Source organism: Eulemur rufifrons, chromosome 5, assembly GCF_041146395.1.
Source record: "Eulemur rufifrons isolate Redbay chromosome 5, OSU_ERuf_1, whole genome shotgun sequence".
NCBI lineage: Eukaryota > Metazoa > Chordata > Mammalia > Primates > Lemuridae > Eulemur > Eulemur rufifrons.
Window position 1 is genome coordinate 30,997,660 of NC_090987.1, and position 17,123 is coordinate 31,014,782.

General features: G+C 37.9%; 1 protein-coding gene across 3 annotated transcripts in view; it reads right to left on the reverse strand.

Moving 5' to 3' along the window:
- The window catches only part of MAPRE2 (microtubule associated protein RP/EB family member 2), a 135,136-nt gene that overhangs the window by 50,275 nt on the left and 67,738 nt on the right, over window positions 1-17,123 (reverse strand). For 2 of the 3 annotated variants that reach the window (XM_069468459.1, XM_069468457.1), the window contains one exon: window positions 13,397-13,524. The exons of the other annotated variant lie outside the window; for it this stretch is intronic. In XM_069468459.1, coding sequence (XP_069324560.1) covers window positions 13,397-13,517 — 121 coding nt within the window. In that variant the 5' untranslated portion in view covers window positions 13,518-13,524. The remainder of the gene's footprint in view (window positions 1-13,396; window positions 13,525-17,123) is intronic. 3 annotated transcript variants of the gene reach the window in all.

The window sequence follows — 17,123 nt, forward strand, 5'->3', positions numbered from 1 at the left end:
TAATAAAAAAAAAAAAACCCATGCCAAAGAGCCCTTGATTAAGATTTAGGTATCAATATTTTTATGAAAAAGTAGATTTCATAGAAATAATTAGAGATTACAACAGATTGAAATATACAATACACACAAGGGAGCTCATATTTTAAGAGTGGTATTTGAAAAAATAACTTTCATAGACATTAACGATTATAACTCTGCATTGGAAACATCGCAAAGAACACTGAAGTTTAACTAGACTACTTACACTTGTTTTACTCAACCAAATCATAATTACCCTGTAACTTGTTAGGGTTTAAACTTGTGTTTTAATGCTCTAAGAAAAAAACACAAAACTTCGAACCTGCCCAATGATACAGAAAGAGATTCAGACAATTGAAAGAATTTTTTTAAAATGGCAGGTAAGTAATTATCTTATTAATGTCAAAGATTTTTTTTTATCTGCTAATTAATGACCCAGTGCCAGGTGCTCAGTTTCATGCCTAGTTTCTAATACCAGCGATTTCCTTTAGGGAGATGTGCTCATCAAATTTTAGGAAAACAAGCTATCTAACATATCCTGCTTCATACAATAAGATTCGGCTTCTACACAGGAGTCAAGAACGAAGGAAGTGGGAGAGGCATTTGGGGCACAAGGCAGGAATGGTGTGCAGTACAAAATGTCACTGGCTTCCAGGGAGTCTGATACTGAAACTGGCAGCAAGATGTCCCAGAGGCTGGAGTCTGAGAATAGAGCTAAAGTTAGAATTTGGCATTCCAGACAGAGGAGGAAAGGAGACATAAAAAGCCTTCATTACAAATGAAAAACAAGATAGAAAGGTACATATGAAACCCATTCTGAAGGGGTCAGTTTTCTCATTAGGGTCATGAAAATAGAAAGTTTCATAAAGCTATAGTATCAGAGGATACAGCTTGTCTACAAGTGCACTCATGTATTCTCACAAAGGTCTGTGTCACCTCTCTACTTTAAGGGACAGAAAGGGTTTTCTAAAAAAATACTAAAATATACAATAGAGTAAAAAGGAAAGATTTAAATTAAGAAAAGCCTGAGTAGCAGGTAAGAATCTGAAAAGACATGAAATCCTATCTAATTTTTGTGGTGCTAGGTCATCTCTAAAGAAACGCCCATCTGTAGGCGACAGAGAGGTGCCACTTTGTATATTAATCAATGAAAAACCAATAAATCAACAAATACTTACTGAGGAATATGATCTTACTCTTAAAGAACCAAGTAACTTAGTTCTGAAACCAGAGAAATACACATGAAAAAAAACAGCAAAAATATAAAACAACTGTAAGTGCGCTAAACTATATGGCATAGATGCATAAATACTAAAGGAAGTTAGTTCTTGCCCAATAAAAACTCAAGAAAGCATAATCAGTATCATTAAACAGATAAAGTCAAGTCCAACTTACACAATCATTTTCAGTCCTCAGGTAGCTTAACTCCTACTGCCAAAAGCTTAAAACAAATACTCAATGACCTTATGAGTTTATTACAAAACTATAAGGCTTTGTAAAGCTCTGAAAATAAAAGAGAGAGAGAACTTATCTCTTGTTGATCAGGAAAAACGGGGCAAGGTGGCATGTGAGATGGCCCTAAAGGAGGCATTCCAGGCAAAGATAGGGCATCAGGGCAGACAGTGAAAGTTGTGTTTGGGCAAATGTAGGTTATGGGAAGGGAGTTGTGGGGGTAAATGCTAGAAAGGTGGGTTGTAGCCAGATCACTCAAGGCTTTAATGCCAGGAAAAAAAGAAGCTTAACTTAATTTGGTAGGCCACCCAATGCCGATTTCCAGGCCCAAGTGTCTTTGGAGTATCTAAAATATGTTATTTTTAAGTTCCAATCTTCAGAACATATCTATTGTTAGGGCAAATTAAATTAAGGGTAAGAAACCTAAAGCTGATCCCTTTTCCCAGTTTTGGGGGGAAATTGCTACTGAATCATTGGCCACATCATTCTATCAACAGTTACATAATATATGCCAGGCTACTATTAATACATGAACCCCAGGTATGGTAGCCGATGGAGAGGCTTTTAGGATATAGTGTAAGATATAGTGCTATGAATGGACCAACAGAAGCTTCCAGTCCATTTTGACACAATGTACCCCTTTCTCAGGTTACTCGTTTTGTGGTGGAGGTCATGATCCCTGGGACTAAGGACTGGGAGTTCTAGGGTTCTTCCCTAGATCAAAGCCATTTTGCCCTCCCCCAAGACTTGCAGGTGAGGGCTTCTTACCCATGCACTCTCTCTGAACCCAGTCCACCAGCTCTCACCCATACCAATAATATCCCCTCCTTCCACTTTCCAGAGGAGGTACTCCCTTCCCCTGCAGCTCCCTAGCAAGAGGCCTTGTGCCCAGAGAAAGCCCAGAGAACCAGGCGTGGCACCAAAGGAAGCCCCCAGCACTGAAAGAGGAACTCGCATGTAGCTACCATGTAACATTCATGCAGACCGTGATACCTAACAGAATATTGTTCTACAACGAGTAGCTTTCTTTGTATTTCCCAGGTTAAGTTCAGAATATACTTCGTTTTCCAAGCACAATTTAGTATTAGAAGGAACCCAGATTACTATGAAGAATGTACAGTATTTACTTCAGGGATTCAATCATATGACCATGGTAGAAATAAAAGAATAGAATAATAAAAATAAAAAAAGAATAAAGAAGCAGGAAAGGACTTCTGTAGGTTTTTTAAATTGTGGATTTGAACACAATTATAAGTGATTTTAAAGATGATGTACATGTTTTCACTAAAATTTGGCTCCTTTTATAGTTGTCTACAGTTCTTCCAGGAGCTGTCGTACAAATGTAATCTAGAAGAAATGAAAGTGGAGAATGATCCTCCTTAGGCAGAGTATGAGGAGAAACTGCAGGAAACAGTGCTGGCATTCGTTTCACATGTATATGCTTCTTATTGTCAAATAATTTGGTCATAAAATGATTATGAGTGTTAATACTTGGGTAAGAACACACCCTTGGAAGGGAGGGGACAAATAAAGAGAGGTAACTTGCTATGCGTCACAATTACATAATGGTTTCAGGGTGGAAAAAACCCAATCTGGAGAGGGACGGTGACTTTAAGAGTTGCCAAGCAATTCCATTATTCTGTTTCCAGGTAAGCAATTCCAACATGCCCAAACACTTGACAGTGATTTCTGACACTCCTTTTTTTTTTTTTAATAGAGTCTACAGGTCTAATAAACTATAAATTTAAAAACACAATTCAGAAAAAAAAAATGGGTCAGAAATGTTTTCTTTTACAGAGTAGCAGACTTTGGAGATGTTTGGCTTGATCATCTTAATTGTGTAGAAACCAGATGGTCTGCTATTATTTCAGATGTTCCCATGCACACGCTGCCCATTAGTGTTCTACACTGTCTCGTGGTTAAGAGAGGCTGGATGTCTACTTCTGTCCAAGGACATTGTTCTACCTATGTTTTGTACTCAGGTAGGCTGAGAAAAAGGAACTTGCATGCTCTGAATAGAAATATGTCAAAGAGAACATGGGGAGTAAAGGAATAGGTCTTAATTGGGTATGATCTATGTTGTTTTATGTGTATTGCTATATCCTCAGATCCTAGTTCACCATCTGACACATCGTAGGTACTCAAGCTACTGAATGCAGGAATAAATAAAGTAATGTATAGAATATCAAAACAGTATCTAAATGGTATCTTTGCACAAAATCACCATCTTCCTCTTTGCTGCCTGAATCCTACCCATAAAGACCTAGTTTGAATAGCATTCCAATTCAATTCAACTTCATAAATATTTATTGACCATCCACAAAATTTGCATGGCTATTTGGCCAAAGACCCCAAACAAGGGTAAGACAAAAAGCTTTTCTAGACGGAAATAATCTTTCCTTTCTTTGAATGTAGCACGTATTACTTGAAGCATTACTGTTCCTCTTTTGCTGCCCTGAATCCTAACATATGTTCCAGAAGTCTTATACATGCACGTACCTGCATAAAACACTGCACCTTCTCTCTGCCTTGAACAAACTTTTTCTGCCTACAATGTCCTTTTATCATCTTTTACATTTAAATAGAAACTTCGAAAGCTTAGTCTAAACATCATGTCCTTTATGAAACTTTTCTGTTCTCAGTACAGAAGTATACGGGAAGCCCAACAGTGGCTTGACTTGCATTTTAATTAGCTCTCTCTCTCCTGGTTGACTGGTGAGTAGCTCTTTAAGATTCGGAGTGGTGTTCAATTCATCTTTCTACTGTGCTGGCACAATGTCTGATACCATAACCATTGGCAGGTCTGGAATTTCTATGTGGAAAAGGTTAGGAACTGCAACCTGGCTGGAGCTGAGAAACAGACATGGGAATGAGGGGATAGAACTGAACGAGAAATGGTGACTAGCCTTAAATGTTGCATTCAAGTGTCCCTTTATATAAGACTCAGAAAACATCAACTTCTCACATTAAAGAAGGGGTAGAAAAAGTACTGATGGAGCCTCTTAGCATGGCTACTGCAACACAGGTTTGTTGAACAGAATTAAATACATGGAAAACAGTGATACTTTGATGAATAAATCCTTTGGGGGACCAAGCTTGTAACAAACTTATTCTAGAAAATGTCCTATTCTCCTCAATGGCATAGAAAGGAGGAAGTGAGGATGTAAAGGCCACTTAGGGACAAGCTTGATAAAAAACTAGCCTGGGTCTGACATGAGAAAAGGGCCATATTCCTGGGATTTCAATGGCAGATCATGCACAGATGTGCACGTGCGGATCTCTAAGGAGGCATTATCCTGGCTGCTGTTTCACTGGCCAGAAATCGTTCAGAGAGAGCTGCAAAGTTCTTCCAAGGCAGGTGATGAAATTCCAGAGCCACCTCATCTTGCTTGGAGGGAAAGAGAGGTTAGATCTAGAGGGAGCAAGGAAGAGAGAAAGGGAGGCTTGTTCTCCACCCCGCTCCTAGGAGGTAGAGCAAGGAAAAATTTTGTAAGAATGGGAGCCAATGCTTGTGTCTCTCTACGTTTGGTTAGAAAGTTCTTGATGACGATGCTATCATTGGAACTTAACCTCGTCATTAGAATTGCCAGATATGTCTCATTTCTTCAATTACAATGTAAAGGGTGGTGATGGAGACTTCTTTTCTATTCCCTTTGTTCTTAGAAGGGATGTTTAATGAACTTCTGATAAATGGATATGAAAGAATCAGAAACAAACTGACATGTGCACACACACAGTGAACTCTTCACTGCATCCAGACAGAGCTGCCACACAAAGCACTAGGCTATGATCCAAGGAGACCCCAATGCTAGTATCAGCTGTGAACATGGCTTCTTAGAGCTTTTACCCTTGTATATAAAAGAGGAATAAAAAATTCCTATTCTTCTTCCTCACAGGATTATTACCTGAATTAAATAATACAAATAAAAAGCACAATGAAAATGGTCAAGAGAGAGATATAAAAGCTGAGGCATTATGACATCACTATACCTATAAAGTATAAAATTATATATTATGTGCCTGGTTAAAATAATCAGAGCTATAAAAATGAATGGGCTTGAATTGGACGGTTTCAGATATGAAATATGAATCTCCAAAATGTATGTTTTATATTCAAGGGACAAAGAACCAAAGAACAAAATGAAGTCCTTGGCTTTCTACCAGCAAAGAAAGGGTATAACACATTCCTAAGATCCTCTAGTATATCTGCTGAAAAACACGTGAAGGTTTCTCCAGTTCTTAAGTCTTTCTTCAGATAAACATATGAGGTGCTTAAGCAATCATAAATTCATTTATAAAAGGAAATGACTATTTTCTCCCAAATTTACACTCTTCCTGTTTAAGTCTTTAGATGATTTAAGCTGACAGGGAGAAAAGGGAAAGAAAAAACAGCAATATAAATACAGAATAACATTTTATACAGGATGTATCCACTGTGCAAAATAACTGACATCTTTAGAAAAATCAAAATAACTTTAAGTATGTTGGAACATATACATTTTTTTTCCTATGAAGATACTGGTTTTTATTGATCTTGGTGAATGATTTCAAAACAAGCATATCATCATGTGTTTTTAAAAGTAAGCATGTCATCACAAAACAGAGATATAATGAGGAGAGAAGGGGCTCTAAAAGTTTCTGTAATTGGAATTATGAATTATAAATGAGTCTTAAAACCCACCATGTCCTTGGACTTGAGCACTGTTTCCCACACCCTATACCAAGATCCCTGGGGCCCTAAAGTTAGGGCTCCAGGCACTAAAGTCAATCCCAGGGCTTTGGAAACTTGAAAGTACTATTATCAGTATCACTTTCATCAACTGCATCCACCTTAGACTTCTTTTGATGAAGTCTTGGTACAATTCTCATCTCTAGATCACAACCACTGACCCATTTGTGGTTTTGGGGCAGGTAAAACTCAACAGGGTCTTACTACAGTAGATAGAGTAGATATAGCAGAGTTTGTGAATTATTGACATACCCAATAAGAACACTGAAGACTGCACTCATCTATGACATCTGGGAATTTTCCCATATACAGGGGGAAAAAAAGAGATGAAAGTAGAGGATTTAACTGAGGGTATTGCTTTGTACAAATTCCAAAATTACTGTCTTGTGTGTGTGATCTTACTGTGAATTCTCAAAGGCAACCACTAATCCTGTTTTAATATGTTACCAATTTGCTTTATTCTCCTTATGGCACTTTATTAATAAGTTCACTGTGATTACGTAATATGTTCCTGACTTTTTGTTAAGTATATATACTGCCAGCCTTCAATAAAATAATGATATTCCAGATGATCAATTTTCCCTAGCCCAGTTTTAAATTTTCCCTCGTTTATGGTGTTTATCACTTCCCAGGTGAGACTCTAGTAGAAATGGGTAAAAACAGGATGTGTAGGGATGGATGTGTAGGTCTGTTCCTGCAAAAAAATGCTAACACAAGTCACATGACACCCATCCAGTTAGAGACCTGAACAGTTAACACCGAAGTTTGGCTTTACAGAATTTAAAAGTATCTGTTGCATTCCTTCCAAAGAAGTTAGCAATTCTATGGTTTCCTGAGACTATGCCACATGTATGCATAGTTGCTTCAAACAAGTAGAGTAAAAACAATTTTCACATACTCATATGATGAGATCATCAGGAAAATCCTTTATATTTCTCTTAGCAAAGACAACATGCTTCATGTATTCAAGGGCTGTACCTCGTAAAGCACATGGCTTTCATTGACCAGAGTCCCCACATCATAAGACAAAGGCCACCCTAGCTTGGAGAGTCTGTTAGGGTAGATGAAACTAAGTGCCCCACGCACTATCCTACATACTAGTCACTCTGCCTGGCTCGGAAGGGAGGAGAGCATTTCTGAGGTGTTGCCCAAACTGTGACCATTCTAAACCATCCAGGAGCACCCAGGCACCCCCAAAGATTGGGTATGAATGTCTTTCTCCACTAACTCCCTATGTCCCTACCTCCCTTGATGTACTTCCTCCTCTGGGCATTGCAAAGCCCTTCTGAAACAGCACTCACCACACTGTGGTCTCTGATTTTTTGTAGAACAGTACCCTGTTGTATTGGTGTCCCCAGAGGCTAGCCCAAAGAAGGGCTCAAAACATGTTTGTTAAATAAGACCAAACCGATTGTCACAACTGAATGCAGTAGTGAGGTAAGTGAAGACGTGGCTGATCACTTTCCAAGACATACCACCCAGATGCATAAAAAAAAGAATTTAGAGGGGCAGTTTGGTACATGAAGGTGAATGCATATACACTATCTCCCACTATGGTATTTAACGTTACAAAGGCAGTACACAAATAACCCCAACAGTAATAAAAACACCAACTTATGTTTATCTTCAGTAGCAAAGTGTCAGGATATATGTAAATAAACAAATTTGGAAGGGAAAAAAAACCCTACTGTATTTGCTATTCTGCTCAAAAAATAAACTCCCTGTCAGCAGTGCATTAATAGAAACACTAGGGTATTTTACCCACTGCTGCAACTGCACCTGAGGCCGGACCCCTCCCCGCCATCACCCAACTCCCATTTTGTCCCCTTCTTCTCCAGTGAGTTGGTATGCTGGGACCAAGCAGGCTGATTTTAAAATTAGCCTAAGTCAAATAATTACAGAGAAAAACTGTCAGTGAAAAACCAAAAAACAAAACTCTCTACATCACAAGTACAAATGCTATTCCATTATATTAGTTACCTCTCTAACAATAATAATAGAATCTGAGATGATGTAACTTTTGCACAGAAAATCACACTCTATGATTTTATAAAGCTAAGCAAACTCCTGGGCTCACAGACACTGACAGAATATCCTTACTTGGTTTCAATGCCAGAGAGCCAATAAGAGAAGCCCTACTAAATTTAGACTCTGAGCTGATTTCATCACTAACCTGTCCTGACAGAGGTCTCTGTGGACGGAAGGGAGGAGGCACAGGGGACGCTGCACCAGGCTGGGATCAACCTATTTAACAGGCACAGATCTGTAGCCAAAAATGGTCACAGAGAACACTCTTCTGGGCTCAGTCAGGGACAGCTGCCATCAGGGCAAAGCTCAGAGCACCTGTACCACAGATGGCCACACCTATATGAATCCCAGATTGTACTGTATATCCCAGCCCTTTCCACAGAGCCATCACGTACCCAGAATTGTAAATGTGACTACAGTATCATCAGCCAAATTCAGAAGCTTTCCTGGAAGAACAAAATACCAGAAACTTGATCCAAGACAAAGCTTGAACCAATTTGGAGAAGCACAAATTGAAACTGAATCAAATCCTGATTATTTTCTGTCTTTTTTTTTTTTTTTAAGCCAGACAAGAAAATACCTAAATTTTCCATCTGAAAATGGCTTAATTCAAGTAATATTTTATTAAGATGCTAAAATGCTCAGGAAAATAACTGAGCTCTTTAAGCAGCAGAGTGGCAGTCCAGGGTAAAGTCACAGCCCAGGCAGTGCCCTCCCCCACATGTGGACTGTATCTCAGCATCTGCCCTAAGTCAGGTGTTTGCCCTTCCTGGGGAAGGGGTGGGAAGGAGGGAGGAAAGGTGGAGGGAGGGAAGGTGCACAGAGAGAAAGGGGCAGGCTGCAGTAGCCTTGTGACAGGTAGGAGAGTCACAGGCAGGCACTCAGTGGGCCAAGAGCTGACAATGACCCAGCATTGGACCCACTGGCTTTACCCCAGCCTAGGAGAGAGGATCTGGACACAGGAAAAGGGATGTCACAGAGAAATTTCAAAGGAGGCTTGATATGTTACTGCACGGGGGAGGGGGGAGGAAGAGGAAAAGGAAAAGATGCACTTTCTTCCACCCCATCTCACTCCCTTCCCATTTTTCTTCCTCCTTCCTCTCCATATAATCTATTTTCTCTTTTATCATCTCCACTAAGGAGTTTAAAGTTGCTAAAGTTGTTTTTATTTTTAGAGATTTTTAGCACCATGCTGCCCATTCACTCTCGTCACTACCTTATGAAACACCTGGTGAACTGGTTTGGGCTGGTACTAAAGCAAAAACAACACATCCCTGCCCTCCTAAAAGTCCTATAAATTTTATAAAGCAATTGAACAAAAAAATATAAACTATTTCTAAGCTAAACTAATCTGATGTTACATGTGGTTCAATGTACCCCCTCACCCCCATTCCACCACGTGAAATTCGCCACTATTACTCATTTCAAAACAGATTTAGGTGAGCAATGTAATATTGTCATGCTCTTACAGGTAGTATTCATAGTCATTGATGGTCTGCTCTCCATTTACAGCCCATTTTTTAACTTGAAACTTAAAGGTTGCTTTTCACAAGAAATAAATGCAAACCAAATATGCATATAATTACATGACCCAGATTTAATGTTCAAAGAAAATTTTCATAAGGTTACATCCCTGGGATAAAATAACAGGAGACAAAAGTGAGTCATTCTTTATTATTTTGCAACTTACTACGATGTATTTCCAAATGTTCTACCTTCTCATAAGATCTTTCCTTTAAAGAGCTTTTAAAAATGCTTACATGGAAACTAAATGAGATATTATACAAAGGCAGAAAATTCTGAAGCAAATGCAACCCCAATGTGAGGTAGTATTTCAGCCCTTTGTGAGCTAAAGAAAAGGTGATGTTAGTTTTGGTATTGAGCTGGAGGGAGATCTCTTAGCTAGAAATTTAAAAAATAAATAAATAGGAAAATAAATGCAAAATGGGAACCACCAGAATTAGAGCATAAATATTTAAGAAAGAGAGTACGAAATAATGTTGTTAAACAAGAAAAAATAATCAGTTTAAAAGTGTGAAGGTATTTTGTGTATGTTTTTCCAGAATACACCACTAAAATAAAATCCCACACAGTAAACTAAAAGGAATTAAACGAAGAAAAAATATTACCCAAGAAATCTGACTACTCATAAGTATGAAGAGGATAAATCATTTAGGTCAACAATATTTGGTTTTGTTCTTATCCTAATAACACTGTCCTGGCTGCCTTAAATGTCTTCTAGAACAATGAAGGGTATAAATAAATAAATTCATAAATAAATAAATAGAAAGATAGCTTCCTCCTGCTAAATGTCATTGCTGAGGACAAAAGTCACAGATTAAATTACAAATAAGGAAAGTTCCAGATAGGTTCTGGATAATTTAACTTCACTTTTAGTGGTTTGGGGTTTCTCAAAAATGTACTGCAAGCTCTAGCCTGCTGCACAGAAGTACTTGGGGTGCTTGTGAAATGCAGATTTCCAGGCTTTGCATCCAGAGGTCCTGATTTAGAAGGTCAAAGATCCCAAGCACCTGCTTTTTCAGCAGCTCCCCAGGAGACATAATCTGCATATGGGCCATGGCTTATACCTTGAGAAAACTACTGCCTAAAATAAAAGACCCATCTCTCTACTATGGAGATTAACATTTTTTTTTTTTCAGTAAGAAAACATGTTTCAGAACAGAAAGAAATCGTTAAATCTGCTTTCTTCTTCTGAACCATCAACCTTATAACCTTAGGTAGCCAGCAAGTTATCCTAATGGAAATATCACCTGTTTAATAGTGATTAAAATTATCTCTACAGGTTTTTATCAAGCCACACTTGGTAGCAATGCAGCTACATACAAACGGCTGTAAATGTACACCAATGCTTTAGGATAACTATAAGCAGCATTCTTCATGAATGCTGCTTAAAATTCTGTTGAATTTGCCTTCTGAGAAATTTTAAAGTTCTGCAAAGATTATGTATATTGCTCATAAACATCTACTACTGTATCTAAAAATAGTCTAATTTGCTCTTATTCCATTTGCCCCTCCAAAAACTGTCCAAGTGTATTGCACAGGAAGCTCCTCATGGGTTTCCTTAACATTTAAGGCTCATGACTGGGAATTTTCTCTATGACCCTTCCCTTTTCCTTATCCCCTTCCTTTCCGTGTCACTTTTTCTTGATAACCAACCCATTCCCCTTATCCACACATACATGCACCCACTTGGTGGGTAAGATACACATTTTTGTCTTTGCTGCTTAGCAGTTGCAAAGTGCTGTTTATTCATCCCCAGCATGAGCATTTCTCAGGGTACACTGTGTCAGGCCCTGAGGAGCAATGGACAATTTCACAAACAACCACGACACAAAGTGGTACGTGCTATTAGTAAAGGGACTATTAATAACAGAGAAATTCTGCTTTTGGTTTTTTGCAGCAAATTAAAAATAAAATATTAGAGAGCTCCAGGATGCACAGCAAGAATAGCACAATAATATTTGAGCGGGTGGAGATCTGAAATTGAGTATGATATAGTAGGAATTCTTTTTCTGAAAGTAACTCTTAGACCTCTTTCAGTAACCAGCAATCTATATATCTGGTACATGATCATTGTAGTCTGAGTCAGTTTTTTTCTAGCTGGTATTAAAGAGCAAAGATCTGGTTAGTTAGCACCCACTATTGACCTCATAAATCACAGGACTTCATGTTTGAGGTGCAGGCACAGAGAGGTAGGTGAGGAAATGCCTAGGTTCTAGCCAACCTCACTGTCTTCCTTATGGGAAAAATGATCATGGGGGAAGAGATGTCAATAGCATTAAAAATTAGTCTTCTAGGGTGTTCTGATACAATCCAGACCTCGTGAAGGGAGAATACCTAAACTGGTACCCCCCAGTGCTGAAATCAGACATGATCTGAGAGTGACTACAGGTGGCTTTCCAAATTCTGAAGGCGCTGCATGAAATCTTTTTTTACACACATGACCTACTGGGAAAGACAGCAGAATGTCCAACACCACAGCATCAGCTAAAACTGGTGACTCCTTCATATCTATTCTGGCTCATGGAAATTTCACACGAATACATTTCAGTAATATTTTCTATTTTCTAATACCATTTTCATGTTAGAGCCAGAGGCAAAAGGGAAATCTCTTATCTATTAGTTTATAAGAAGAAAATAATCCCCGTTCTCAAAGAACTATTTATTTATTTATTTGATAAATACTCCAATCAAAGAATGAATTACTTTACCAACAGATGTTCTTATAACATGCCCTTACTTTACCATTGAAGTCAAATCTTTTTACTTTTTAAACAAGTGTAACTCAATATGCATTCCTTGCAGACCTACTTTATCCCAGGTATGGGCAACCACAGGCATTCAACAAAGGGTAAAATGTAGTCCTGTCCTCAAGGACTCTCGGTACCTTCAGGGGCAGTGAGAGTTAGACATTATAACACAGTGTGGCAAGTGTTATTCTGGAGGGGTGGGCACAGTGTTTTAGGAACACCACAGAGCCCAGGAGGCTGGGGAATGTTTCACAGCAGGGGTGGCAGGTGAGCCGGATTTTAAAGTGTGAACAGGATTTTCCCACAAACAGAAAGAAGAGGAAAAACCTTCTTAGCAAAGGAAGCATGAAAAAAAGCTACGGGATGCAAAAGGGAAAGAGTCTTTAGGGAACAAAGAGTATTTTGTGGGGCTGAGGCAGAAGGGAGAGAGATGTGAAGGAGGGAAGTGAGAAGACTTGGGTGGCGCAGCACAGAAAGGACCTCATCAGTCCCGTGAAGGGAGTCTGAAGTTTCTCCTGCAGGAAGGATCGTGGGGAACCTGAGGTTTTTAAGGAGGGTGTTGCAAGATCCAATCTGTATTTTCAGGAGGTAAGTGTGGTGGCAGAGGATGACAGAAAAGAGGCTAGGAAACAGTAAGAAGGCATTTCAAAGCTCCAGCAAGAGACCAAGAGACCATTCAGAACATGCATTGGGATGGCTCTATGCTCTTGGAGGCTCATGAACACCCCTCACCCCAGACATGTTCTTTAGTTATACCTGAGTTTTTCCCCTTTAATTATGTATCAATAGGGATATATATTTTTTCCAATCCAAAAGATATCATCTGTGTTTCATAAAATCCCATTCCACATGACAGACAGTAAACATTTAGGCAAACACTTAAAAGATAATCTCTTACCTGAACAAAGCTGTTCCACTTTTGTGTAGTTTAAAGATACTATGTCATTAACCCATGCAATGATGTCATGTCTGCTCATAGTCTCTTGGGTTATCGAGGTAGAATACACATTGACTGCCATTCCCCAACTAGGGAAAAAAAAAAAAAAAAACAAGTTTATTTATCTACAAGGAAAAAATTAACTCAGAAACTTAAAAGACACCTATTTGAGGTCAGGATCCCTGGCAGGGATTTGGGGGATGTAATAGTCCTGTTCTGGCTAAGCCCTTTAGCTTCTTTTTCTCTATTCTACATATTTGCCTTAATATTATTAAAATATTAATATTAAATTTATTATTAAATTTCATGTATTTTTCAAGTAGTACCATTTTACATCTTCCCAACCAGATGCAAAGGTTCCTCAGGTTCTGAGATTCCTAATTCATGATACAATTTAGAGTCTCACTCTTGACAATAAGTCTGTGTGATATTAAAAAGTTATCAGGTCTATAACGGGGTACCCCAGAGTAGTCTCTTAATTTTCTACATTATTTCATGGTACTTTCATTATAAGTACTTGCAAATGTTGGTGTTTTAGAGTTTGGCCATTCTTGTAGGTGTGTAGTGATAAAGGATTCTTTTTAACATTTAAACCTGAATGAAACTTTGCAATTTTACCTATTTTGTAGAATATGAATATATGTGTATATATTATAGATATGTATTAAATTTTATTTTGGAAATTTTCAAATACATGCAAAAGGAGAGAGAATGGAATAACAAACCAGTTGGGTTTACTCCTTGGCTTCAAAAATTATCAATACTTCACCAATCTTGTTTCACTTATACTCCCATCAACTCCCCCTCTGCCAATTTTACCCCTGCTTCCTAAGCCAGATTATTTTGTCGTAAGTGCCAAGCATCAAATCATTTCACCTATAAATGTTTCATTGTGTGTCTCTGAAAAATAAGGGCATTAAAAAACAAAACACCAAACCACAAAACTACCATCACACCTAAAAATGAAAATAATTACTTAATATCAAATATTTCAATGCATTTCAAATGCATTTCAATGCATTCAAAGCATTTCAATGGCTTATAATTCTATTTCAGTTTGTTTGAATCTGGATTCCAATAAGGTTCATATGTTGTGATTCTTTGATATGTTCTTTAAATTTCTTATAGGTTTCTTCTCCATTTCTAGTCTTTCCTTGCAATTTTTTTTTTTTTAATTGTTGAAGGAACTGCGTTGTCTGGTAGTTTCCATAATCTGGATTTTTCTTGTTGCATCCATTGGTGTGGTTTAACATGTTCCTCTTTCCTTTGCATTTCTATAAACTGGTAATTCCATCTAGAAGAGGCTTGATCTGATTCAAGTCCTAATGGGGCAGAGGGCTGTGGCCATTGTCTGAACTTCATGCTGTGTTTGAACTTCCATCGGGAGGCACATAATGTCTGACTGACTCCTTCTGTGATATTGCTAGCCATCGATGATATCTGCCTAGATCCAATGATTCATCAGAAACTTCAAAGTGATATTCTATTATTCATTCTTTATTAGCTGAGAAAATTCTACAAAAAGAAATTTCCCTCTGAGGTACCCTGAGGTCCAGATGTTTCAGGCTCAACCTGTACATTTCCTTGCCTCAAACCTAAAACTAGTCACTTCTCCAAAGCCTCCTGATTCCTTTAGTGCCAAATGGTATTCAGAGATACAGAGTAATAATTTAAAGCATGACTAGATATGATAACAGAATCTATAGTTTATAGATTTTACACAAAAATCCACGTATTTATAAAACAGTTGTGCTTGGAGTTTTGATTTAGTCTTACTAAAGTAATAAAAATCTGCTTTCTACTTCAAAGTGCTGGGCGAAAATTTTATTTATAAATAAATATAAAAATAAATAAATATTATCCATCCATCCCCAGAAGCACCCTTATCTCTAAATTATCTTCTCTTGAAGATCTGACAGATCTCATGGCATTGCAATCTCAGATAATGTGACCATAATTACCGCTTTCTACATCATTATTAAAGGTTTTTTATTTTTGGTTAATAACTTCCATTGTTTTCTTGCCTATCATTTATAAAACAAAAATATTTGCTTTCAAAATCTAGTCTTTTTTTAAATTGCTTTTGTAAATTACATAAAAATCTTAGTAAGAATAAATAATTCAAAATTTAAAATATTTTGGACTGTCTGATGTAATCTTCATATACTGGCGCAACTTTTGGCAGTTGATGTGCTTTTCAGTGGTTTCTTCTTCAGGCAGTAATGGAACGCTTTTGCATTATCAGGCAATATACTGATGGAGAATGAAGTGCTGAGGCCCAGAGCTATGCTAGATGGCACCAAACCATACTGAGATGGAATTTTTGCTCCAGATGATTTAAAAGCAAAACTAAACACAAAGCAGGGAAGATACAAACAGATCTGTGTTTTAGAAAAATTCATATACAAGTGAGTAAAAATGTTCTGAGATTACATAAGAAAAAGAAATATACAACAAAAGAGACCTGACATCTTTTTAAAAATCCGTAAGAACAAGGAAGTGAGTCATATGCTGCAGTTTGTCAATGAAACATACTTTCTTCCACATCTCTATTGATATCATTCACCTAAGGACAACAATTGTCTTTCATAATCTAAACATACACTTATTAGCACACACAGGCAAGTAAGTAAAGGCACTATCTGACTTTAAGGAGCTCACTAAGATGACCAGGTGAACCATGAAAACAGCACTGAATTTGCGCTTTAGAAAAACTCTAGAAATTTTAGTAGGCTTACCACTCAAATCCCTACCATATCCCCTCTCTAACCCACACAGCTGCAGTCCCCAGAAACCCTGTGATGGGAACAACCATGTATTAAGGGACTTGCGGGAAAACTAGGTTAGAGGACAGACCAAGAGTGAGGGTGAACCAATAAGGGTTAGAATTTTTTTTTTTTTTTTTACTTTTCCTAAAATAAAATGATAACAACCAAATTAAATAAAGACACTTCAATACTTACTTCAAATTAATAGCAATGAAATTAATATATTTAATTTCTATTTACCATTCATGCTGATTAAAATATTCTTATAATCTATCTTCCTTTTACAAATTTCAGCAAGGAACTTCTAAATTCGTATCACTCTGTGGCTGTCTCTCCCTCCCTTTGTCAGCCCCCACCCAAACACCCAACCCTTCTGATTTCAGGCCTGAGAGGCCGGGGCTAGACTCCCTCTCCATGGAAGGGGAACTGCCCTTCTGACACTCACGTAAGTCAGGTGGCAGCCAAAGTGGAAAAAGAGTTCTGTTCCTGTACCGCCTTCCACCTTTTTCTCTTCCAAACTCCTTCGACTCCCACTTTTTCTACAGGCACACTTTAAATACAGCCAAACTTAAATGACCCGGTCAGGTGAGAGAGTACTAAATAGTCCTAGTCCTTCTAGGGACATATGCTAAATCCTAAGATTTCACTATACTTTCCTGGGTCTCAGTCTACATGACAGTCTAAAGGTAAAAGTACCTGTCCCTACCTAGTCTGCAGAAGCGCTGTATGGACAACACAAGGAATTTTTATATCATTTTAGAGTTACAGTGAATCCACTGATCCTTGCAAGAATCCTGTGAGAAAAACAGGGCGAGAGTTATTAATAATTCTTCTCTTACAAATGTGGACACAAACTCCCAGCCTGGATTTCTGGTTCTTGGGAATATTGCCAGATATGTGAACATCCTATTGAAGGTAGG